Source organism: Heterocephalus glaber, unplaced genomic scaffold (assembly GCF_053883595.1).
Source record: "Heterocephalus glaber isolate CG9 unplaced genomic scaffold, H.glaber_assembly_v1.0 deba00001461, whole genome shotgun sequence".
NCBI lineage: Eukaryota > Metazoa > Chordata > Mammalia > Rodentia > Bathyergidae > Heterocephalus > Heterocephalus glaber.
The window spans coordinates 32,240,588-32,265,194 of NW_028258308.1; the positions used below are offsets into that span (position 1 = coordinate 32,240,588).

General features: G+C 39.8%; 1 protein-coding gene and 2 pseudogenes across 3 annotated transcripts in view; all 3 read right to left on the bottom strand.

The window, feature by feature from the left end:
• Positions 1-5,279: 5,279 nt before the first annotated feature.
• Positions 5,280-24,607, bottom strand: part of Gsr (glutathione-disulfide reductase) — a 57,283-nt gene continuing 37,955 nt past the window's right edge. For all 3 annotated transcript variants that reach the window (XM_087216941.1, XM_004855416.4, XM_087216942.1), the window contains 7 exons: positions 24,079-24,178; positions 22,049-22,135; positions 19,484-19,642; positions 16,230-16,341; positions 12,760-12,891; positions 11,408-11,541; positions 5,280-6,327 (listed from right to left, as the gene is read on the bottom strand). In XM_087216941.1, the coding sequence (XP_087073067.1) occupies positions 6,178-6,327; positions 11,408-11,541; positions 12,760-12,891; positions 16,230-16,341; positions 19,484-19,642; positions 22,049-22,135; positions 24,079-24,178 (874 nt within the window). In that variant the 3' untranslated portion in view covers positions 5,280-6,177. The remainder of the gene's footprint in view (positions 6,328-11,407; positions 11,542-12,759; positions 12,892-16,229; positions 16,342-19,483; positions 19,643-22,048; positions 22,136-24,078; positions 24,179-24,607) is intronic.
• LOC101726438 (molybdopterin synthase catalytic subunit-like) lies at positions 6,334-11,400 on the bottom strand (annotated as a pseudogene).
• LOC101696301 (14-3-3 protein zeta/delta pseudogene) lies at positions 14,190-16,223 on the bottom strand (annotated as a pseudogene).

The window sequence follows — 24,607 nt, forward strand, 5'->3', positions numbered from 1 at the left end:
GACTTCCTTCCGGGACAGAGGGTGTTGACTAGGTTGAAGAGTTTTTGGTCTAGTCTGGCTGGAATGTGTAGTTTGAGAAGCAAGAAAAGGCTGGGAAGGTAGGTGGGAGCCAGTTTTCAAGATGAAAGTTGTACACTGAGGAACCATGGACGGATCTTAGTGGTTGGAATGCTGTTAAGGGAAATAAACATATCCTCATTCCCAGTCTTGATGGAAATAGATCCTTTTGCCCATGCAAATGAAAAAGCATTTAATGTTCAGTGTTGAGACTGGGATGTAGTCAGTGGTAGAGTGTGTGCTTAGCTCACTCGAGGCTCTGAGTTGAATCTCCAGCAAGTGGCAGTGTTTGTCTCGAGAGTCCCTATTCCTTCCATCACCATCTTTCAGGCCAGCATCACTGAGCCTCCCCCCACTCCCTTGTATACTGGCTTTATTCCCTCAGTAAATAGAAAAAGCCATAGCTTCTTCATCTTCAAATGGCTTCTTCTTGTCCACCCTAGCAGTCCTATTGTTATCATCACAGCAAAACCTTCACAGGCACACAGTAAATGCTTTTAAATGGCTGAATGGTTTTAGGTTGCTATCACTTCTTGGTTATTATGGAATATCTTTTCAGCTACTTTCATTTTGCTTTTTCTCCATACCAATCCACTAAAATTTGACTCTCAAGTCACCAATAAGTTCCTGAGGAGTAAAGCCTGACATCTGAGAATGATCTGGCCTAGATAAATCATATTGTTCTGCTGCACATAAAACCCCACAGAACATCCAGGACTCCAGAGTAATGGGGCCCAAGTGGCAGCAATTAATTGCCAGAGGCAAGTGGGTGTGCTTACTTTGATGGATAGTAAAGTCAGCAGTTAATCAGAAGAGTTTGACCTACAATGCTGGCTAGTTGATCATGCTGTTTTTACAAGTGAAATAGATGAACAGTCTAGTAAATCTTTCACTCTGGGTTCAACTGGAAGAATTTTAGGTCAAGTGAACAGAAGTCTAGGCTGAGTCATAGAAAACAGAAACATAGCTCCTCATTTGACTATTGGATTTGACCCAGTTTACAGGCCCAGAACCGCTAGAAGGGAAGGCCAGGTCCACTTAAGAAAGGACTCTGTCTTCTGTTAGTCTGCCTGTTAATCTGTGTTTATGACAATTAACTTGATAAAGACATAAATATGATGCTGGCAAAAAAAAAAAAGGACTGTCAAACTACTGCCCATTAATTATATTGTTAATCTTTCTCCCATCATCTGTAGGGAACAGGGAAAGGGGACTTTACTGGAACCTCTGAAGTAAGTCCTAGTCTCCTGTGAGCCACAGCAGCACAAGGCGAATTAACTTATTATACAGGAAAGGTAGAAAAAATGAGACTTGGAGAAGCTGAGCTTTGGGCCTGATCAGTACTGCTCTGGGCAGCAAAGACGAAAGCCCCCAGCTTACCGCATGCTTTATTCAGTACCTCTGGAGAAACAGATGTAACAAATTACTCACAGAGAGTTCAGTACATCCGGATAAACAAAGTGTAAGAAATGACTGCGGGGTGGCAGAAATCCAAGAACAATGAGGAACTGAGTAGATGAAGATTTTGTTCCTCCCAGGATGTCTTCAGCTACTGTAATCTTGTCCTGGAGCATCACAGCATCACCAGACCATTGAGGTCTCAGTTGTGACCAGAGGCCAAAATGGAATTGTCTCGAAATGCCATTGCTGGCCTGTAGGCAGAACTAGGCCTTATCAAATGATTTTTCCCTAAAATTATGTAGCATTGCTCCCGACAATTATCCCTCAAAAGGATATAGTATTTTACTAGGGTGACCATGCATGAAGAAAAGAAAATAATCGACTTTTCAGGAACAATGGCTCTGACATTAATTCAAAGGACACAACATGTCACTGTGGCCCACCAGAGTCCGGGCTTATGGAGGTCAGGTGACCAGTGCAGTTTTAGCTCAGGTCCATTTCACAGTGAGCCCAGTGGGCCCTTGAATCTATCCTGTGGTTAGTTCTGCAGTACAGGGTTGCATAATTAGAACAGGAGCTCAGCAGCTGCAGAATTCACACTGGTTCCCTGACCTGTGGAATAAGGTTTACTATGGTGACCAAAGGGTTACCAAATGGAAGGCACTGTTTCTACCTAGAAAAATAATAAACCAAAAGCAATACAGCATCTCTGGGGGGATTCACAAGATTAGTGCCACCATCAAGGACTTGAAAGAGGGGTGATTTCCACCACATAACCATTCAAGTTGTCTATTTGGCCTGTGCAGAAGACAGATGGATCTTGGAAAGTGGCACAAATTATCATAGGTTCAACCAGGTGGTGACTCCAATTGCAGCTTCTGTACCAGATATGGTTTCATTGATAGAGCAAATAAACACATGCCCTGGGAGTTGGCATGCAGCTGTTGGTCTGGCTAATGCTTTTTCTCCATATTTATCAATACAGGCCACCCGAAGCACTTTGTTTTCACCTGACAAGATCAGAAATACACCTTCACCGTCTTATCTCAGGCTATATCAACTCTCTGGCCTATGTCACCATTTAATTCATGGGGATTTCTTTTTTTCTTGAGACAAGTTCTCACTATGTAGTTGAGGTTGGCCTTGAACTCAGTATGCACGCCAGGCTGGCCTCAAACTCACCGTGATCTTCCTGCCTCAGCCTCCCAAGTACTGGGATTACAGGTGTGCACCGCCACACCTGGCCCTGTTCACAGGGATCTGGACCTAGAGAACAAGAAGTAGCAACAACTTCACTGGTAAGATACTTACAAGCCAGGGAGTGGAAAACAAATCCAACAAAAATTTTGGGGGCCTTCTATCTCAGTGAAATGTCTACACATCCAGTGGTAGGGGACATGTAGAGTTAACTTTTTTTTTTTTTGGTACTGGGGATCAAACTCGGGACCTTGCACTTGCGAGGCAGGCGGCAAAACCACTGAGCTAAATCCCAAATTAACTCCTCTTAAGGTGAATGCTATGCTGCTGCACCTAGCCCTCCTACAACCAAAACAGAAACACCGTACCTAGCAGGCCTTTTTGGACTTTGGAGGCAATGCAGTCTTTATCTGGAGGCATTACTCCAGCCCATTTGCCGGCGGCCTGAGAAGCTGATAGTTCTGAGTAGGGCCCAGAGAAAAGCTCTGCATCACTGGAGGCTGCTGTGTAAGCTGCTCTGCCTCATGGCCCACGTGATCCAGCAGATGCGTGGCACCTACTGTCAGGGACAGAAAAGCTGGTGTCTGGCAGGACCCTCTAGGTGTGCCACAGTACAAGTCCTCAAGACTTTGGAGCAAAGGCCAACATCCTCTGGATAACTACTGCTCTTTAGAGAAAAAACTCTTGGCTTGCTACAGGGCCTTAGCAGAAGGTGAATGCTTAATCATGGGCCGCCAAGTTAGCATGAAACCTGACCTGCCCATAGAGTGGGGAGGGTGTGATCTGATAAACCCAGCCATAAAGCTGGGCACACACAGCTGCACTCCATCAAGGGGAAATGGTGGGAGATGAGGCCTGAGCTGATGCTGACAGCACAAATAAATTACATGAGGAGGCTCAAGCCCTTGAAGTGCTACTCTTACATTACCTTTTCTCAGTGGTCTCGTAAGGTGTTTCCTTATGATCTGCCACAGAAAGAAAACTGGGGCCTGGTTCTCAGGATATGCAAGGTTCTGCAGGATAAGCAAGCAGATGGTTGCTACACTGCAGCTTTGGGTGGAAACCCTGCACAGTGGTGAGGGGTAATTCTCCCAGTGGGTAGAACTTTAGGCAGCACCCCCAGTTGTTCAATCTGCTTAGAAGTGGCCAGATGTGCTTTTACAGTGATTCATTGGCTGTCATCAGGGAGTAGAAACCTGGTGACAAGAAAGTTTCCAGAAGGCATATGTGAATAGGCCTTTCTGAATGGATGAAAACATGCAGATATTTGTGTCCTATGTCAATACTCAGCAAAGGGGCCCCTTAGTCATCAGGCGGACAGGAGGCCCTGCTCTGTGGAATAGTCATCCTCTTCCCCCAGCCACCTGTCTTCTGTTTTAGGCTAAGTTCTTGGATAGTTTGTTTTGCAGCAATACAAGACTTTACCCACTCTTGCCTTTACTATAACTTATTACACCTACTCTCACCTTCTCGTCTACGGTCCCCAAATATCAAAACCTACATAACCCCCTTCTTGAAACTGTGCCAGTTTGGGACAGTTCCAATTTGTGCCTATTTTCCATATATATGTACATACAGACACACTGACTTTAGTGCTAGGATTGAACCACAGGCCTCTGAGCAATACAGCCTCCTTTCAGATCCTTCCTTCCCCTCTCTCCCAATGGGGCTCAAACTCATGCTAGGTAAGCACTATACCTATCTGCTACATTCCTACACCTGAAACTGTCCCATTTTAGTCAATAAATCATATGGTTAATCACACTTAGTTACCCTGTCTTTTGTGTAGAAATGTCAACTATGAAGTTTCTTGAAACCATCATGTTTTTTCCTTCAGTAGGTACCTACCAACAACGTCATGCTACCTTGTCCATCTCTACTCCCCAGTGCCCTATAGGTAATGAAGGCTGTTGAGCCACATCACCTGGAGGGTTGAGTGGGTTCAAGGACAGATGAGAATGTGGACTAGATCTCAGGAAAGGTTATTTTCACATTGGTTTACTATGGAACTAGTACATAGGCAGCACAAAAGCTACACATGAGACCAAGAACACCATGCTGGGACTGGTGGTGCAGCTTAGTGGTAGAGCATGTGCTATGGCATCTACAAGGTCCTGGGTTTGGTTCCCAGCACCAAAAAACAAAATAAAACAGAAAACATGAGTGTTTAGAATGGGTGGTATTAGGACACATGTGACTTCTCCAGTCTTCCCTTTTCCTGGCAGAGGCATTTTGACTTTGTCACATGTGCAGAGTGGGAAACCCAACAGGAAGGCCAGGCCCAGACGTTTAGCCTACTTACTATCTTTTAAGCTGATGGAGAGAAAGGGAGGAGTGGCTACCTCAGTTGGTGTTCAGGGTTTGGGATTCTCTTTTCTCAGCACATTACAAATATATAGCCTAGTTACTACTGTGATATTTTCTTTCACTGGCATTGGGTCTACGTAGGAAGTCAGTGCAGCAATTGTCTATGACTACTCAGACATTCAGGAAAATGTAATGAAAGTATTTAGAACCACTGTACCTTCTATTGAAAACCACAGAAAAAATTAGCTTACCTAGCTGATACAAACACCTGTGATTTTTAGGGTGATGGTCTAACTGAACCATTAATCTACTAAGTGTTTCTCATTATAACTCTGATCTTTATTTTAAAGAGAACCGTCCACACATGTTGGCATTTGATCTGCCAATGTAAAACATTCTTAGAAAATAAACTGGTATTAAGTTCATGACAAATTCTGTAAGAAGAAAAGGCTGTGATTTGCAAATATGTGGAACATCTGTCAGAAGAAAACAAAATGACAAGAACACATACAAATGGTGAAATTACTGACAGAACTGTGAACACAGAGAGGTACTTTTGAAGTATTTGAATCCACCTGCTTCTGAAAGCATGACTTTCTAGACTGTCTCTCAGATATTTAATCAGCCTCCTCAAATCTTTCCAGAGGTTATGCACTTCATCTCAAGAAAAGAACGTAAACTCACTTTTAATCATTTAAAACAAACCAACCAACAAACAACAATAAAAAGGGGACTGGAGAAAGGTCACATCCTTGAAGTAGCTTTGCAATATGCAGAACACGGTACTGGCTTCAAAAAATATTCTTGCACTTACGTTATTTAAATATGAAGAACTGTCCCTATCTACCTCGAAAAAAACTAGCAAGCTATATTCATTCCAGTACATTAACTTCATTGTACTTCATATAGTTTTATACTTGGGATGAGGCTAAAACAACAACAAAAAAACAACTGGTAGAGAGCTGTTGAAAACTTTCAAACATTAACTGTCATGATATCTGATGAAATGAAAATCAATCCTGGATTAAAACAACACATTTCTGATTACATAAATAAATTCTATTCTTTACTACAAATTTCCACTGTTGGAAAATCCTGTTTAAAATGAGGAAATATATAAAATGAGAGTAGAATAGGAATATATAAAATAGAATAGTTTGGTTCATTTCAGAAAGTGTCCTGGTCCAAATGCCAGCTGCACAAGTCTCTAGGCTCTCAACGAAGTGTGACCAGTTCTTCTGAAGAGGTAGGGTGAATGGCAACTGTGTTGTCAAAGTCGGCCTTTGTTGCTCCCATTTTTACTGCAACAGCAAAACCCTGTAGCATTTCGTCACATCCAATTCCCTGCATATGGATCCCAACCACCTGAGAAAAAAGGGAGAGATGAGGAAAGTGAAATTTTTTATTAGATACGGAATCATGACATTTAAAAAAAACTAGGGGTTCAGGTGTAATTCTGTGGAAGAGCACATGCCAGACAGCTCTTCCTCAGGCTCTCCTCTCTGTGTCAACTTTCCTTCTGTCCCACGTGACCAGTCAATGCTCTCTCCTTTGTACAAGATAACCTTGTCTAGATAGCCTTCCTTCCTCTTTCAAGATCTAAAGTCCATTCATATTTTGGACAGCTATAGAGTTGTGTCTTCCTGACCAAGTTAAAGTCTGTCACATGATCTCTCACTAGCAATAGTTCTTGTCATGGCTCTATCTCAGCTACAATGGGATATTTTTTGAGGGACTAAACAACTGCAGTCCATCCTTCCCAGAAGACTAATCTCTAGAGGGAACCCCACCTGCTTTTGCTCCCCACTCTCTACCTACAGCCAAGCATAATGGTCAGCACTTCAAAGGCCCCCAATTCATTCATTCATGCTGGTTGGATACATGAATGACATGAAGAGGTATTTGTTTCTACTCATGCTCTATGGTAAGATTTCTCTATGTATTTAGAAACTGTCAAGTTAATGACCACCTTCAGCAAATAGTTTTAGATAAATAGCCCTCTAAAAAGCAAAATTAGATTACAAAATTAAGCCATAACAATAAGTGAGCAAAAACAAATTGAGAATATGCGTAACACTACTGAAATGTACATTTTAAAATGGATAAGGTGAAGGCCAGTTTCACCTGGAATAGTAGTGAAATTACCCTCTGCTTTAATCTTTTTAAAAAATACATATATAATTTTTCTCAAATATACCTCAAAAGGTTGATAACTTAAAAAAAAAAAAAGTATGAGACTTACACATTCAAAACTGTCTAGGGAGTACATAGGTTGATAAACCAAAAACTGCATCACTTAGTATAAAAATCTTACAGAAAATTTATTTTTTAATGACTTCACTAATGATAATGTTGTATTAGTATCCAGAAAAATACCCTCGAATACGTTAGAAATCATATAATTTCTTCAATATTAATTGCCTTAATATCATTTCCTTTAATAGTTGTGTTAAATTTTAAACATTAAGTAACATTTTAGCACAAAGCATGTTGCTGTTAGTTTCTTAACAATTTTATGCCGACTTATATACTGATAATAACTAATAAAAACAAAAAGAATGATGGTACAACTGTAGACTAAATATTAGAAGTCTTGGGCTGGGGATTTAGCCCAGCGGTTCCGTCGCCTGCCTCGCAAGCACAAGGACCTGAGGTTCGATCTCTAGTACCAAAAAAAAAAAAAAAATTAGAAGTCTCCATATTTTAGGTTTATCACTAAATTTTAAAAACATGAAAATACTATTTTTAAGCTTTCAAAATCATGCAGTTCTTTTTTAATAAGTAAGTTCTGAAAATATGTAACACACAATAGTGTAATTGTCTGACAGTGACTTTCCCCAGTTCTCCCATTTCCACAATGCATCCCTGATGATAACACTATTAATGCACTGGGGGCTGGTGGAGAAAGAGGTCTCTCTGAAACAGTTAAAGTTGGTGAGGAGGGGCCTCATTTTAATATGAGTTGAATTACAATTAGAAATTAATCATGGAAGGGCATCTTTCCTCACATTTAATTCATTTCTTTCCCATCTTTAGTTCCTAGACCCTTATGCCCCATAACCATTTATTTTTGCCTTCTTTTTCTCCCATTTGACCCACTGGTAAAACCTAAGAGATTGTGCTTCAATAAACTATCTTTTCTGTAGAAGAAAAATAAAAAGATTATCAATAATGAAAATTTACCAAATTTAAGATGTGATGCTCTAAAATATGTGATTAATCACTGATTGCCCAAAAACATTCTTTATTTTTCATGCTGATGATGACTCTTCATGTTATTTCCTGTTCCATATGGGCACTTTAACTCACAGCTGCTAGAGACTCAGCCCTATGGGCTGAGGACACAACAATAATTATGCTTGCTTCTGACACGGGAACCAAGCCAAGTCTACGGAACACTGCTATGTTTTACTGGCCATTTCTGTCTAATGTCACTACAGATTTTTCTGATTTCATTTTCCGCCATTGGTATATATGCTTCATTTTTTGTTTGTTTGTTTTGGTATGGGGATCGAACTCAGGACCTTGCACTTTCAAGGCAGGCAGCAGAACCACTGAGCTAAATCCCTGGCCCTTCATATTCTAAACTAATGACTTTTTTCCCTTTAAAGTTATTTCTTGTAGTCCCTACAAATAAGGACACTGCAGCACACACTGGAGAAATCACCAACTATGAGACTTCATCTACTGAGTTTCTCGGCAATGCATTTTATTATGTCTTTAGATTTCTCTTCAACTTCACCCATATTTTTCATGGCTGAAAAGCATTATCCACCACTAATAGAGGGGATAATAGCAATTTCATCTCCTGGTTGCAGCTGGAGGAGCTGATCTTCCAGCTTGACATACTCTTGACAAACAGCAGATATCACCTGATTTTTAATATCAGCCAATCCAGGATGTTGAGTTTCTATTTCTTCCTACAGCTGCAACACTTTTATTTCTTGTTTTGTTTTTGTTTTTTGGTACTGGGGATCGAACTCGGATCCTTGCACTTGCACAGCAGGCGGCAAAACCACTGAGCATTTTAAATCCCCAGCCTAACACTTTTATTTCTTGTGGAGAGAAATGGTCTCTGAATGAACTCCCGCTATTTCAGCACTTTTTGTAAAATACAATACTTCAACCTGGCAGCTGGGTACCATCCCACCCACAACTCTAAGCCCTCTGTTTTTTTTTTTTGTACCAGGGATCGAACTCAGGACCTTGCACTTGCAAGGCAGGCACCGGAACCACTGAGCTAAATCCCCAGGCCCCTCTGTTTTAATCTTTACACAAAAGATTAATCTGAAGTTAGCTAATCAGCTATTTTCCTATTGTTCTGTCTTCATTCCCACCCTGCAAGAAATGGAAATTTAAAATGACCAATATGCTCTTTGTTGTTTTGTTTCTGGTTTCTTCAGATTTTTTGTCTCCAAAAACCAACCTCTTCTGCTCTGTTCAGGTCAGCTCAGTCACTTTAAGGAAGTAAGTGTTGCCTGCCTGACTCTAGAATCAAAAAACAAAAGATCATTTTAAAAAATGGCTAAGATGAGGCCAGGGATTTAGCCCAGTGGTTTTGCCCCCTGCTGCACAAGCGCAAGGACCCAAGTTCAATCAAAACAAAAACAAAACAAAACAAAAATGGCTATGATGATAACTTTTGTTATGTGTTTGTTATAAAACAAAAAATTCCACATCAAGTATTGTGTATGCATTAAACAGGTAAATTTTCGGGAACTATGACCTAAATTGAACTTAGAGGCCCTGGCAACAGCAGGAACTTTTATTTTCCTCTCCATTAGTCTTTAGCAGATTGCCAAAGGAATGAAGGAAGATTGGTATGGAGAAATAACAGATATGAAGCGATAAGCAGGGATCCTGCTGGCTCAATACCCAGAAATCTCAGCCTTCTGAGCAATGTTCAGAGCCTAGAAAAAACAGGCTGGGTTTTGCTGCCAACAACCTCCATTAGTCTTCTGCGATGCTGAATTATGTAAGAGGACTGTGTTTTGTGGCTCTGGCATATGAGGCCCCTGATAAGATATGGATTTTTTTTTTGGTATCAAAAGCTGGAAACTATATCCAAATCTTCATCCAAGCCACTGTTCTTACAGAGCCACTGTTTCAAAGTACAATATATTGCTAAACGAAAAACCAAGCAAAACAAACAAAAATTATCTTCATTCCAGTTTGGGCTGGGATGCACATAGCTCAGTGGTAGAGCACTTGTCTAGCAGGCATGAGGCCCTGGGTTCAATCCCCAGCACTGCCAAACCAAACCAAGCCAAACCAAACCTCATTCCAAGCAATTTTGCTAAAATTCCAATACTTAAATCAACTAATAAAAACAGCCCAATACTCTGTCCTAGGACAGAAACTTAACCCATTTAGGAAACTACAAAATAAATTCCATTCAAATGCAAATCAAAACCACACTGAGAGAGCACTTCACACCCACAACAAAAGCCACAACAAAAAGATAATGAATAAGGGTTAGTGAGGGACCAGATCAAAGAGAAACCTCATACTCTGCTGGGGGAACAGAAAATGGTGTAGACACCAGAAATAGATAGGATGATCAAAGAGTTAAACCAAAGCATAGATTATCTTTGCGGAAAAAAAGGGCTGAATAAAGTTCACTGTTCTAGTTTGTTAAATTTAAATTTACCTTCCATTAAACTCTTACTTCACCAATATTTCGGAGTTTCGTATCTATTCTGGCCTACTGGTCAATGGTGGCAAGCTTTGGGTGGTCTTTTTTCCTTCCCCTTACTTTCCATATGAGATGTAAGAACCTCCTACACACATATACACACACACACACACACATACACACACACACACACACACACACACACACGGTGTGATCAAAAGATATGGTGAAAGCTTAAATTAAAAAAAAAATTTTACTACAGTGAAGACACATTACCATTAATCCCCATCAAAATAGTGCTTTGAACACACTTATGACAACATGCTTGACATTTTCTGAAGCACTTCTTGTCTTTACTTGTGCAGCCAGGACCTTGAGCTCCTGAATTGATTCAAGAATGTTTCATAGCCATTGTGACTTTGGGGAAGAGCGAGAAATTGCAGAGTCAGAGCCAGTGAACAAAGTGGAGGAGGACACACTGTCATTTTTTATTTGACAGAAACTGGCGTAAGTGTAAACTGTAAACTGCTTCAGAAAGGGGCAAGAATGATGGGATGTGTGTTCGAAGCAAGGGGGAGTATTTTGAGGGGAGTTAATGACAATTAATAAAAATTAATACATTTTTGAAATTTACACATTTATTGTGTTTTTATCACACCTTGTACATGAGGCAGGTAACAACGCAGCTGCCCAGGTGAACTAGAGGACTCGCCTACTTGGTCTCTCTGCACCCTCCTGCCTCCAAACCAAAATACCAACATCGTCCTCAACTTTGCAAAGTGCTGCTTAGCTGACTGGATTTTTCCATACCTTTTCCTCTTTGTTGGCACAAATCATTTTCATCACGCATTTTGTTTTCCTTGTGGTCACTGCATGGTACATTGGGGTGAAGGTGGTCGAATAGATCTTCACATTGTCTTTTCCATATTTATGAATGGCCTCATCTATAATATACATTTAAAAAAGCATTTATCAAAAAATTAAACAACTGGACCAGGGATTTAGCTCAGTGGTTCCACCACCTGCTTCGCAAGCACAAGGTCCCAAATTCGATCCCCAGTACCAAAAAAAAAAAAAAATTAAACAATTAACTGAGATATGGTCAGAAATATGAAACCTGAATCAAATCATGAGGAAGTAACAAACAAACCAAAATAAAGGACATTCTACAACACAGATGTCAGTGTCACAAGACAAAAGAAAGGCCGAAATATTTGGTCTCTATATTAAGAGAGACCAAAGAAGTATAAAAACTACTTATTATCTATTATCCTAGCATAAATGAGATAACTGGCAAGATTTACATAAGGTCCGGACTTGAAAATGGTATTGAGCTTTGTTCTTAAGAAATACATACTAAAATATACTGAACAGTGTATGTGGGTTTATAAGCAAGAAAATAATTAAGCAAAAATATTAAGGATACAACAAGAGTCCTTTGTATTCTTTTTTGCAACTTTAAATGTGATGTTAGTTCAAATAAAAAAGGTAAAAAGAAATCAGATAAATAGGATTATGTGGGAAAAGAAAATGTACTCTCTTGGGACCGGGGATTTAGCTCAGTGGTTCCACCACCGGCCTCGAAAGTGCAAGGTCCCGAGTTTGATCCCTGGTACCAAAAAAAGAAAAAAAGAAAATGTATTCTCACAGTTTGAGTAGCTTTGAAGTAAACCAGATTAGAAATGGTCTGGGCATGGTGATACACAACTGTAATTCCAGCCCTTCAGGAGGCTGAGATGGGAGGATCACTGTGACTTCAAGGCCAGCCTGGGCTACACAGTGGTTTCAAGGCCAGCCTGAACTACACAGTGATACCCTGTCTCAAAAACAAGAAACAAAGAAAGAAAGGGGGTGGGGGGTGGGGAAGAAGGGAGGGCAGGAGAGGGGAGAGAAAGAAGGATGGGAGGGATGAACACACAGACAAAGGGAGAAGCCAGGCATGGTGGCATGTGCTAGTAGTCCCAGCACTTAGGAGGCTGAGGCAGAAGGATCACCTGAGCCCAGGAGTTTGAGGCCAGCCTGGGCCACACAGCAAGATCCTGTCTAAAATATATAAATAAAAATCAAGAGCATAACTTGGGGATTAAGATAGATTTAGTTGATTGGCAGAGACCTAGTTCAAAGAAAGAAATCACAAATGCCCCTCATCTTTAAGTACCTACCTTCTGTAAGGCCTACTGCCCCAATAGGAGGGTGACTGAAGACCACTGTGGGGATGTTGTCATAGTCAAATTTGGAATCTTCTTTGCATTCGAAAAGTCTATGGGCAAGTTTTCGGCCAGCAGCTATTGCAACTACAGAGATTGTTTAAAGTTAGTGTTTATCTTACTGCTCACTCTAACACAGAAGAACTGTTCTACTCATCATTTGGCCACCTGGCATAAGACACTGGCTCTAAGTTTTATGCCACATCTCATTATAATATCTAGCATAACATAATGAAAACACATCAATGCCTTAGTGAACAATTCAAAACTATTGGCTTACACGAATTCGGTATATTCTATTATGAAAACAAAACCAAAACAGATACACATTCATAAGTTCCCAATCGCCTGTCAGTCTACTAATGAGGCTGTCAGTTTTCTGACATGATATTTATGGAGCAAAGTATAGTAATTTTGCACATCTTCAGGTCACATTAAAGCTATTTCATTATACATTAAGATTTTTTAACTTAAAAATTTACTCTCCTTACTGTTTTCATTAAATCTTTTTAAAAAGGGGCCTGAATTAAAGCAAAAGAGACAGTTAATAATTTTATTAATTTAAAATTGACAGTTTTCCCCTAAAATATCCATAGGATACTAAGAAATTTTTTTACTTTGATATACTTTCCAATGTTTAGATTATACTATGACTTTTTAAAACTTTGCTCATTGTTTTGCTTTTGATAAAACAACTTCCTGTCAAAGGATATAAAATTTCAGGCTGGGAGAGGAGGTAGCTCAGTGGAACAGCACTTGCCTAATGGGTGCTAGGCTCTGAGTTCAGTCCCTAGCACCACAGGAAACTTTTATTCCACATATGCTCTTAACAATTATGCTTGGATTGTTCATGAAAATTTCTTAAGACATTAAACAGAGTTAGTCGTCCTCCAAGTAATTTCCCTGTTAATTGTTTTTATAGTCCATGTATGTTAGGCAACTAAAATAAATCACAAAAGCAAGAAAACCTAAAAAAAAATTAAAAACATGGGATTTTTGTTTGTTTACTGCTATGCTGATATACATGAAGTAATAAATACCAAGAAATTCACTTTGACTACATCTTTACTTTTACCCTTGTTGTTAGGTTGCCTAAAACATTCAAATACAAATAAACTGCGTAACAAAAATAATGAAAGCAAACAGCAGGTAACTTTATAAATAATGGAATGTGAACTGATCCTGCCCTTGTTCAGAATAAACAGGTGACGATGGGTGACAATTCTAAGGGTCACCCCTGAAGCTGAAGCACAGGTGTGTATGCCAGGACTGCTCACGCCTTGAAACACAGGGCTCCACGCATGGAGGACCCACAGGATATCAGGTTCTACCACAGCCTCGGAGCTGCTCCAAACCTTAAAGTACCCACAATAATTACACCTGTGCCTGAACAATGAAACCCTTTTATTCCCCCACAGGACAAACCATAAATGTAGGCAGTTTTCTTTGCTTAGACATGGAAGCAGTTTTAACACTAGCCCTTATAAAACCACAGTGTACCACAAGTACTATGCCAAACACTTATAACTTGTATAAAAATTCTACTTCCCCATACTGGCCATGTCAAGATAACTACTCCCTAAATATGAAGTACCTTCACTCCCCTAATATTAAACAGAAAAACCATATGTGAAATATAGAAATTGAAATACAAGCAACATAAGCCTGTTATAAATTGTAAACAAAGAACTCTCTGTGGGACAGCACAGATGACAAATGAGCTATGTTCATTTTAGAATGGGCCAGACAAAAGCTGGAAGGCCTGTTAATTTTCCTCTCCTCTGGCTTGGTCTCCTTGAGTATCCAATGTCCACAATGTCAAGCTGTCTCTCAGTGGTTCCATTATTAACATGCTGTCCTGGGGTGATTCTTCACTTAATGTATCAAGCTCAGCAATGGCTTCATCAAAAGCTGTCTTTGCCAGAGTACAGGCTTTCTCCGGGGAGTTCAGAATCTTGTAACATGGAGAAGTTAAACACCAGACCCAATCTGATAGGATGCATTGTTTGCATTTCTTTTTTGCTGATCCCAAAAGCTTCCAAAAGGTTTGCTTGTTGTGACTGATCCACAATCCCTTTCTTGTCATCACTGGCAGCAATTTCAGCCAAGTAACAGTGTGGTCTCCTTTCATTTTCAAATAAGAGACTTTGCTCTCAGCTTGTGAAGCACTGGGGATCAAGAACTTCTCCAAAAGAGACAATACATCATTGCAGACATTTCTTAGTTTCCTCTCAATTTTCTCTCTGCATTCTCCAACAATCTGCTGTTTTTTCTCGGCACCTTCCAACTTTTGCTTCATACTGGAAGCAATGCTCCAAGATGACCTATAGGCTCCTCCAGCATTTTTATAAGCAATGGAGAGAAGATTCCTCCCCTCTTAGATAATTCAGCATCTTACCCCAGCCGGGCATGAGCTTCAGGTAGGCTGCCCTGTCATCATCTCGCTCAGCCTGCTCTGCCAGTTTGGCGGTCTGAAGCCATGCCTTTTTTATCCACAGCTGCTGGCTCGGTGACCCAGTGGGTGGCAGTGGTGAGGCTAAGACTCTGCCCCTGGATCTCACTGCCCATGGGTTACTCTGACTATTGCTAGTAATAGTGTACTGCATACTTGAAAACTGCTAAGAGTAGATTTTTAAGTGTCCTCACATACACACAAAAAGAGATAAATATGTGAGGTAATCTATATATTAATTGGCTTGACTTAGCCTTCTACAATGTATATTTCAAAATGTCATGTTGTATACCATATATACAATTTTTATTCAATTAACAAAATGAATCAGGGCTAGGGAGATAGCTCAGTGGTAGAGCACTTCACTAGCATGCACATAGGCCTGGGTTCGATCCTGTACCACAAGAAATAAACAAACAACTTCCTAAAGGAGCTAAAAGGGTTTGGGTATGTGAGAGGTAATTTTCCATCTGGAGGTAAGACCTCTGGGACATTCTGGAAAGGTTGGTGAGGTCCCACAGAGAGAGTGACATCTGCTTTTAATCTGACAGACAGAGATGGAACAAAGAGCTTGAAATGCGCTCCTTAACTCAGGAAGTGGGTTGAGGAACAGGATGAGGGAGGGGAGGGGAGTCAGTCTAGGTTGTACCAGATACTCAAATAAGAATGCTGATCTAAATTATTTCTGTCATCGTACACAACTCTTGAGACTAATGTACAGAGTTCTTCAGAGGGTGACCATATTATCTACATGAAAATTTCTATCTTCTCTAAGCATTTTATTAAGTCTTTTAAGGAAAAAGTATCATTCAGAAAGTGTCAGGTATCCAACCAACATCTATTTCAATACATTTTTATCATTTTGACAAGACAAAGACTCATTCTTTGGCTTTGCCAAAATGACGAGCAGGACAGTTTTATGCAGTACATGGGGCCGGCCTCCTCTCTCTTGAGAGAAGGAAAGAAGCATTACCTGGAGTCAGAAGAGCTTTTCCACACACATCCCCAACTGCGTAGATGCCTTTGACACTGGTGTTCTGGAATTCATCTACTATGATATGACCTTTCTCATCAGTTTGAATTCCCTAAAATTATGAAGAGATGTCACATGAATACTGGACCCACTGACTAAAAACTGGCAGATCAAATCTTTGGATCTGCTTCATTTCATATTGAGCACCCTTCAGCCTGAACATCCAAGAAACCACAAGATTCAATAGCAGCATGAGAAACATTTAAAGCTGGCTAATTTTTTTATCCTTTGCTTACTGTAAAAGATGAAGTATTTTACATAATTTTGAATGAATTTTTTTAGTAAGATTTGACATTGCAATGTATAATTCAACTGGCTGGGTAAACATGAAAAAGGGCCTGCTCAATTAGCAGATGGACTACATGCTGGAGGGCATCTAAGATGTGTTTTCAACTTTTTCCATTAAAGTGCTCCTCCTGAGGCAGGCTACTGTATACTTCTGAGATTCAGCCTGAAGCACTCACTCACCAACAGCACATTCCTTTGAAGCATATTCTTTTGTTATTTTTAAAAACTCAAATAAATTTTGGATTCAATAATAAAACATATTTCCCATAACCATTTCTGTCCTATATGTTGAGTCAGGTTTGCTCTAAGATGTGCTGTTCTTATCTTCCAGCTTTGCAGATCCCAGGCAGATATACTCCAGTGTGACAAGCAGACGCACAGTGGGAGCAGGAAGTATAGAGGATCATCCTGAGAAGCTTGGTGGTGAAAAGCACAACCTTCAGGGCTGGGAGAGTGGTCAGGCAGACTGGGATGCAAATCCCAGCTTTGCCACTTAGTAGGTATGAGACTCTACATAATCATTTATTTATCAACAAATATGTGAACTTCCATTGCAGATGATGGTTTAACCTAGTTATGAAAATAGAGTGGTGTGCCAGGGATTTAGCTCAGTGGTTCCACTGCCTGCCTCGCAAGTGCAAGGACCCAAGTTCGATCCCTGGTACCAAAAAATAAAATAAAATAAAGTAAAATAAAATAATAGAGTGGTGTTACACAGACATTCCTCCTCCTCCTCCACAGCAGTTACAGTCTGATATGTTACTTATTACTTTTGTCTTCCTGGTTTCCTTATTTTTTATATCTCAAATAGTCATAAACAAGATTAAAATTAAACTGGATTAGTAACACACTGACAAGACCTAGGAAGTAGTACTCATTCAATCTGCATTATACATAAATTAGTACTGTTTGAGACCAAACATTGGTTTTTGCCTCATTCTTTTAAAAATTCAGCAAATACAGTTGAACATTAGACCTACCAATGCCTCTATTGTACAAAGGCAAAATCTCTCCTGAAAGGTAAAAAGCTGGATGACTAATTTTGTTACTACAAAAATAGACAACTCGGGGCCAGGGATTTAGCTCAGTGGTGCCGTTGCCAGCCTCACAAGCACAAGGTCCTGAGTTCGATCCTGGTACCAAAAAAGACAACTTGTTCAACTAAATTTCATTGAATAGGACTGAAAAAAAGTCAAACATGTCCTTGAATGCTTCATTATTTACAATGTCGAAAAATAAGCTGGGCGTGGTGGTGTACGCCTGTAATCCCAGCCCTCAGGAGGCTGAGGAAGAAGGATTGCTTTGAGTTCAAGGCCAGCCTGAATTACATAGCGAGACTCTGTCTCAAAAATTAAAATAAAATGCTGAAAAATGCACTGGGGATACAGCTCAGTGATAGAATACATGCTGAAGTCTGGGTTCGATCCCTAGCAGCAAAAAATTAATAATGATAAAAATCATTAAAATGTTTAAAAATAACTACATAGACTTGAAAAAGAAATCTACTTATAACAGAAATTAATTTTATAACTTAAATCAAAATGTTATATACCACTCAAATTCCATCAAATATGTAAACTTCAATCATAAAACATTCCATTTTGTCCACAGGATAGTGTATCAGAAAAATCATCATGGCCGCCGTAGCACTGCTCCCAGCACAGAGGAGGTGAGCAGTGCAGGAGCCAGCAGCTTCTTCCCCCAAATGAGAAGACACGTGAACAGCCTCAAAACCAGACTTCCAGATCACCTACAACAACCCCAAAAGGAAATGAGATGGAACATGTTGATACTCAACCACCTGGACTCCCTGAACTGGCAACAAAAGGGGATCTGGAAAAAATGAAATCAGAAATAATTTCTCAGATAACAGCAGAGATTGTGCCCATACTGCAAGACATGATTAATAAATCTAGAGAGGACACAGATAAAAAAATAGAGGAGCTGAGGAACATGATGGAATCCCAACATAGGAAACAAATGGGATACATAAAACAATTTCCATGAGATTAAAAACACTGAAAATTTACGCAGCAGAAGGAGCCAATATGAGGACAGAATTTCAGATATAGAAGATAAGATTGCAATTAGTGACCAGGAAAAGAAAAACCATCATGATCATCAACAACAGCAGGTTAACAGTTACTGTGTTCCTACCCTAAGCCAGGGGCTAAGCTAATTACTTTGCATGCACTGTCTCATTTATTCTTTTTTATAATCCACCAGGGCAGGTACTATTTCTATTACCATCCTGTATGAAGCTATTGAAAGAATTCAGGAAAACCAACCTGCTTGCTCAAGGGCACGCAACTGGTAATAGAACTGAAATTCAAATTGAGGTCAAACTGTGGGAACCACACCCGGCCTACTACACTAGACTTCAAAAATTTGAAGAACAGAGAAGAATGTTGTCCTTGTAGAGATAAGAGAGATGGCTTCACATCTGTTCCTGTCCCCAAGTACAACCTTGGTGCTACACAAGGACACACACAATAGTCTGGTTAGACACTGTAGAAAAGACAGTGTCAGCACAGGACTTTAAACCAACATATGAGTATCAAAAAGTCTTTTTTTCTTTTTTTTTTATCGAACTCAGTACCTTGCACTTGTGAGGCAGGCCATGGAACCAGCCCAAAATGGAAGTCTTTGAGAAACAATCAGTTAGGAAACTGCGGGACAATCTAGATTAGAATCCCTTCTCTAATTGAATCCCTCTGATCCAGGGTTATAAAATTAGAAAGGGAAAATATTTCAAAGTGATGAGATGTGATGAAAAGTAGAAACATGGAATAAAGAGAAAACAATTCAACAAAGTCCACTCAAGTTTTGCAGCACAGTGGGAGGGGTGGAAATCACAGAGCTACCAAAAGATTCAAGAACATCTGAGGCACATTAAATCAGCTTACCAGCTTGTCTAAATTCAGGCCCTTGGAATTTGGATCCCGTCCAATGGCCCAGAGCAGGCAGTCAACATCCGAAATCGAGGTCAAGGTGGGTTTCCTACCAGGAACTGCAGTAACCACGCTGAGTTCTAAGCCTATAGAAGTCTTTTTAACTTCCTTGACCTAATGACAAATAAAAGGTGTTATATGAGTGTGGTGGGGGGAAGGGAAAAGGAACGGGGAAAGCAAATAAAAAGGAAAATAGAAATTTTAACATTAAAAAAATAAAAACTATGCTGAAATTTCCAGCTGATGTAGCCATTCACTTTTATTCAAAAGCTACTAACACTAGAACTCCCAGGAGGCAGGCTATTTCCTGGGTGGCCTTTTCTTTGTGTGGTACTGAGGACTGGGCCCAGGGCCTTTACCCTCAGCCAATACCACCCTGCTTTTCAGAAATTTTGTAAAAAAAAAAAAATTTGTGACAAGGTGTCACTAAACTGCTAAACTGTCTGGGCTAGATTCAAATGTACAATCCTTCTGCCTCAGCCTTTCACAATGCTGAGATTTTAGGCGTGTGTCACCATGCCCAGATTCCTAGGTTGCTCTCTAAATCTTCCAGCTAATGACCAAGAACGTCAACTCATGTTACCTTGCAATATTTCAGCTTTAACTTAAAATGTACTTCCTTAAAACTGTGGTGATATTTAAGTAATAAATCTAACCACAGTGATTTGGAAGTGGGCCTGGACATTCTTTTTTTTTTTTGTATTAAATTCTTTTATTGGTACATTGTAGGTATACAACACAATTACATTTCTCATTGGGAATTGTACCTTTACATAATGCATCTTGGTTCTTATTTTTTCCCCATTCCTAGCCCTCCCTTTACGCCCTCCACCCTTCCCTATTTACAAAGACATTATTTCCATTTTTTCCATTTCTCAGCATTTTTTCCTTTCCCTTCTTTCCTTTCTCCTGCCCCTCCCACTGCCCCTACCCCTTTGGACCTTTTCTTCCTATTTTACATTTTCGATTATTCATTCTAATAATTGGTACATTTTAGGTATACAATATAATGACATTCATCATTGGAAATTTGCACCTTTACATAGTCTCTCTTGGTTCTTATTTTTCACCCTTGCCCAGCCCTCCCTTCAACCCCTCCAGTCCTCCCTATTTACAAGGATTTTGTTCCTATTTTTCCATTTTCTCATATGAATCCCATTCCCTTCTATCTTTTCCCCTAGCCCTCCCACTTCCTTCCCCTTTGCCCCTTTTCTTCCTATTTCACATTACCTATTAGACATTTAGTCCTTATTTATACTTTCAGTTTCTCACACCAGAGAAACTATTTGGTATTTACACATGTGTGTCCTATTTATTTCACTTAAGAGTACTGCCTCAATGTGCATCCACTTAGCTATAAATGTCTCTTAATTTCTCATTTTTATGAGCCTGGACATTCTTAATCAGAATGGGGAAAAGGAGTAAGACTTCAGGCAGGAAGCCAAGCACACATAGAATAATCCCTCGCTATCTGCTTAGGGGACTGGTTCCAGGACCTCCAAAGATATCAAACTCCAAAGATGTGCAAGTCCCTTAAATAAAATTTGCATATTAACCTATGAACATTCTCCTGTATCCTTTAAGTCATCTTCAGACTACTTCAATGCTAAATCCAATGAAAATGTTACTTAAATAGTTGTTAGACTGCATTATATGGGAAACCATGGCAAGAAAAGTCTACATGTTCAGCAGATCCCATTTTTCCCCAAACATTCCTGACCCTCAATTGGGTGAATCCATGCATATCATATGGAGGGGCAATTTCACGGTTTAGTGAGAGTCATAAGAGTCTGATGGTGGCACTTTCCACTAGTCCAGCAGTTTTGCATCCATAAAGCATGTTCTCACACCTGTGAATGTGGATGAGGGAATCGTTTTTTACAAAGTTAATTCTCCAGGAAAAGTCTGCAGAAATTCAAGTGTTTCTTGGAGACAGCAAAGTACTTTATAATTCTTTTCATCTACAAAATTTGAAAAAGGTATGCCTTAAAAATAGATTCCATGCTGTTTTCTCAAAACTAAATATAAATCTCAAAAATAAGGATGTGTAAAAGGCAACTGAGTAGAAATGTAAGTTTTAGTTCTAAGTTCAACTGCTATGTTTCTAATCTTTAACACTTTAACTTCATTGATACATTAATATGAAATACAGAGCCAGGCATTTAGCTCAATGGTTCTGCTGCTTGCCTTGCAAGTGCAAGGTCCTCAATTCAATCCCCAGTACCAAAACAATAATAAATAAATAAATAAATAAATAGAAACCTGTGTCAAATATGAAATACAGCTTAAGGAAAAGAAGTAATTCACAGTTCCCTAGAAGTGGAATAAACTGACTGAAATAAAGAGTTTGTGTTTATTTATAAACCTAAATGAGGGCTAGGGTCCGGAGCTCAGTGGTAGAACATTTCCTTTCATGCATACATCTCTGAGTTTGATTCTCAGCACTGCAAAAAGCAAAACAAAACAAACGCAAAAAGTGTGACCTCCAGAAAGAGATGAGTGGGCCCTGGGCACACATACCTGTGAGTACTTCAGGACCTCCACACCAGCGTTCTCCAGCTCTTCAGTGCAATTGGAACTGATTAGTGAATCAAAATTTCTAAGTACCTGTGTACAAATGGAGGCCACAGAGAGTGGGCAGTAGAAAAGAAAGAACACTTGATTAAATGCACTCTACAAACTCAGGAGGGAAATGTCAATACTATATTACCCTTTCTTTTATTTCCTCCCTCATTCATAGGTATAGTGAGAACAGTTTTAATAAATCCTCTATTATCCTACATCAGCACCAAGGTCTCTATAGCAATTACTTTTATCAATTGCTGTTTCAGAGGCCAAATGAAATGGACAGTCAACTTTCAGGCATCTATCATTTTCATCTTCCTCTCTTCCAAGCTTGCTCCTCTTTTATAAAGTCTAAGGAACAGAAATTTTCTTCCCCCTTTTAATGTCTGAGGGCCAGCCTTCCCTCTGATATGACTTAAGGGAAGGTCCTGTAGCAAAATTCTTCATTCAGCTAGAAATCACACCTTGACCTTGGAGATGTCCTATGATAAAGCACACGTGACATGTTGCAGTAGGAGGTCAGGAATCACTCACAGTAGCTTTAGATGGAGTTATGCCAGGATGGGGCAGAGGGAGAATTAGCCTGGGCCTTAGGGATGGGAGAGGGCAGGAAGCCAAGTAATGTGGCTCTCTGCAAATGCGGGAAATCAGCCACTGTACTGATAAGACTGCAGCACTTCACTACTTTAGTTAGTAAATCAGGCTGGCTATCTTTCTATCTTTCCTCTTCCTTTCAATCTGCTGGATATATTTCAGTAATACAAAAGTATGTTCATGAAAAATATTATTCAAGGCATAAATCTCTTTAGGGCTAGTTCTATGACATGCTTAAAGCCTAAGAGAAAGTTTTGGGAGTACACACTGACTAGCATTGTGAGTATCCCTCAAGTCCCTCCATTTGTTCAAAGTAAGAATTAGAATCAGCCAGGTGCAGTGGCAGGTCCCTGTAATTCCAGCTACTTGGAAAACTAAGGGAGGAGGAGTATAAGGTGGAGTCCAGCCTGGGCATCTTCATGAGATCCTGTCTCAAAAAATAAAATTTTAAAAGGGCTGGGAGCATAGCTGAGTTGTAGAGTATTTGCCTAGATGTACCATGCCCTTAGTTCAATTCCTAATATCACAAAAACAAACAAAATTAGAATAATGGCATTTGAGCGATCAGGAGTCTGATAAATCCTGTCCCTGAAGAACTAGGCCCCAAAGGCTTAAGTGACTTAAGGCACGTGTTTGTTAGGGACAGTCAATGGCGAAAGCAGGTCCCTAGGCCAACACTTTTGTTACTGCCCCACACCTGCTCTATCAAAGTTCTAACACTGTGTCATCATAATAGCAGTACTCAATAGCCACTAACCAACCACAGACAGAAAGCAACACTTGACCAAGTGATGACAAAGATGCAGGTCAAATCTAAGCAGAAACAGCACAAATCTGGCTGGGGCTTTCTCAAACCTCGGTTGACTCCCAGTTTTGCTACTTACTAATCAGAGCCACAAAACCTCTCCTGTCCTTTGTTTCTTCATCTTTAAAATGAAATTCAAGTGGATGATCTACAAGGTTCCCTTTCATACAAAGAAGTTAGTGAGTTGTTTAGACTGAGTGCTAACAATCCAACACTACCTTTCATGTGAAATTCACTTCCAGAATTAAAAAATTAACGATAGGGTATTATAGTTAACTAACATTTATACTGACATCTGCATATCCCCTTATTAGGATATCTGGTAACTCATTTCATAATGAAAATATCAGCCAAAAAAAGAGAGAAGAAAATAGCAGCCAGTTGATCAACTCAGAATTTCCATCAACTAGCAGATGAGAAGGAGGTAAGGTCTAATTCAAACAGGTTACATGCAGCCGCTGTGGCACAGACTAACGGACATAACTGCCATGTGCTTTGTGCCCTAGTATTTAATGGTGACATAAGAAAAAAATTCGTCCTCTTCAAAACCATAACCAAAACCACCGAGGAGGAGGACAGAACCTACCTTATCATGCCGTATCATTAGCACTGTCTTAGAGCCCAGGGCAGAGAAGATCCCAGCTATCTCCACAGCAATGTAACCTGCCCCCACGATGACGCTACGCCTAAATGAAAGCAGGGGTTAACATTTTAAAATTAACTTACTTGGGAATAATTTTAGACTTGCAAACACGTTGCAAAGAGAGTATGACATTTCCCTCATACCCTCTGCTCAGTTATCCCTAACGTTAACATTTTATATAATGGTGGTACATTTGTCAAAACTAGAGGCTCACTGGCACATTACTATTGACTAAATCCTAGATTTCAGATTTTATCATTTTTTCCATTAATCTTTTTACTGTTCTAGGTGCCACATTACACATTTTAGCAGAAAACATTCATTTGTAGAAGCGAACTGTATTTTACTTGTTTTAAAAGATCTTTGCCCTCTTTCTTTCTTAATTCCTTCCTTCCTTCCTTCTTGAGACAGGATCTTGCTATGTAGCTAGGCCGACTGGCCTTGAGCTCCAGATGATTCTCCTGCATCAGCC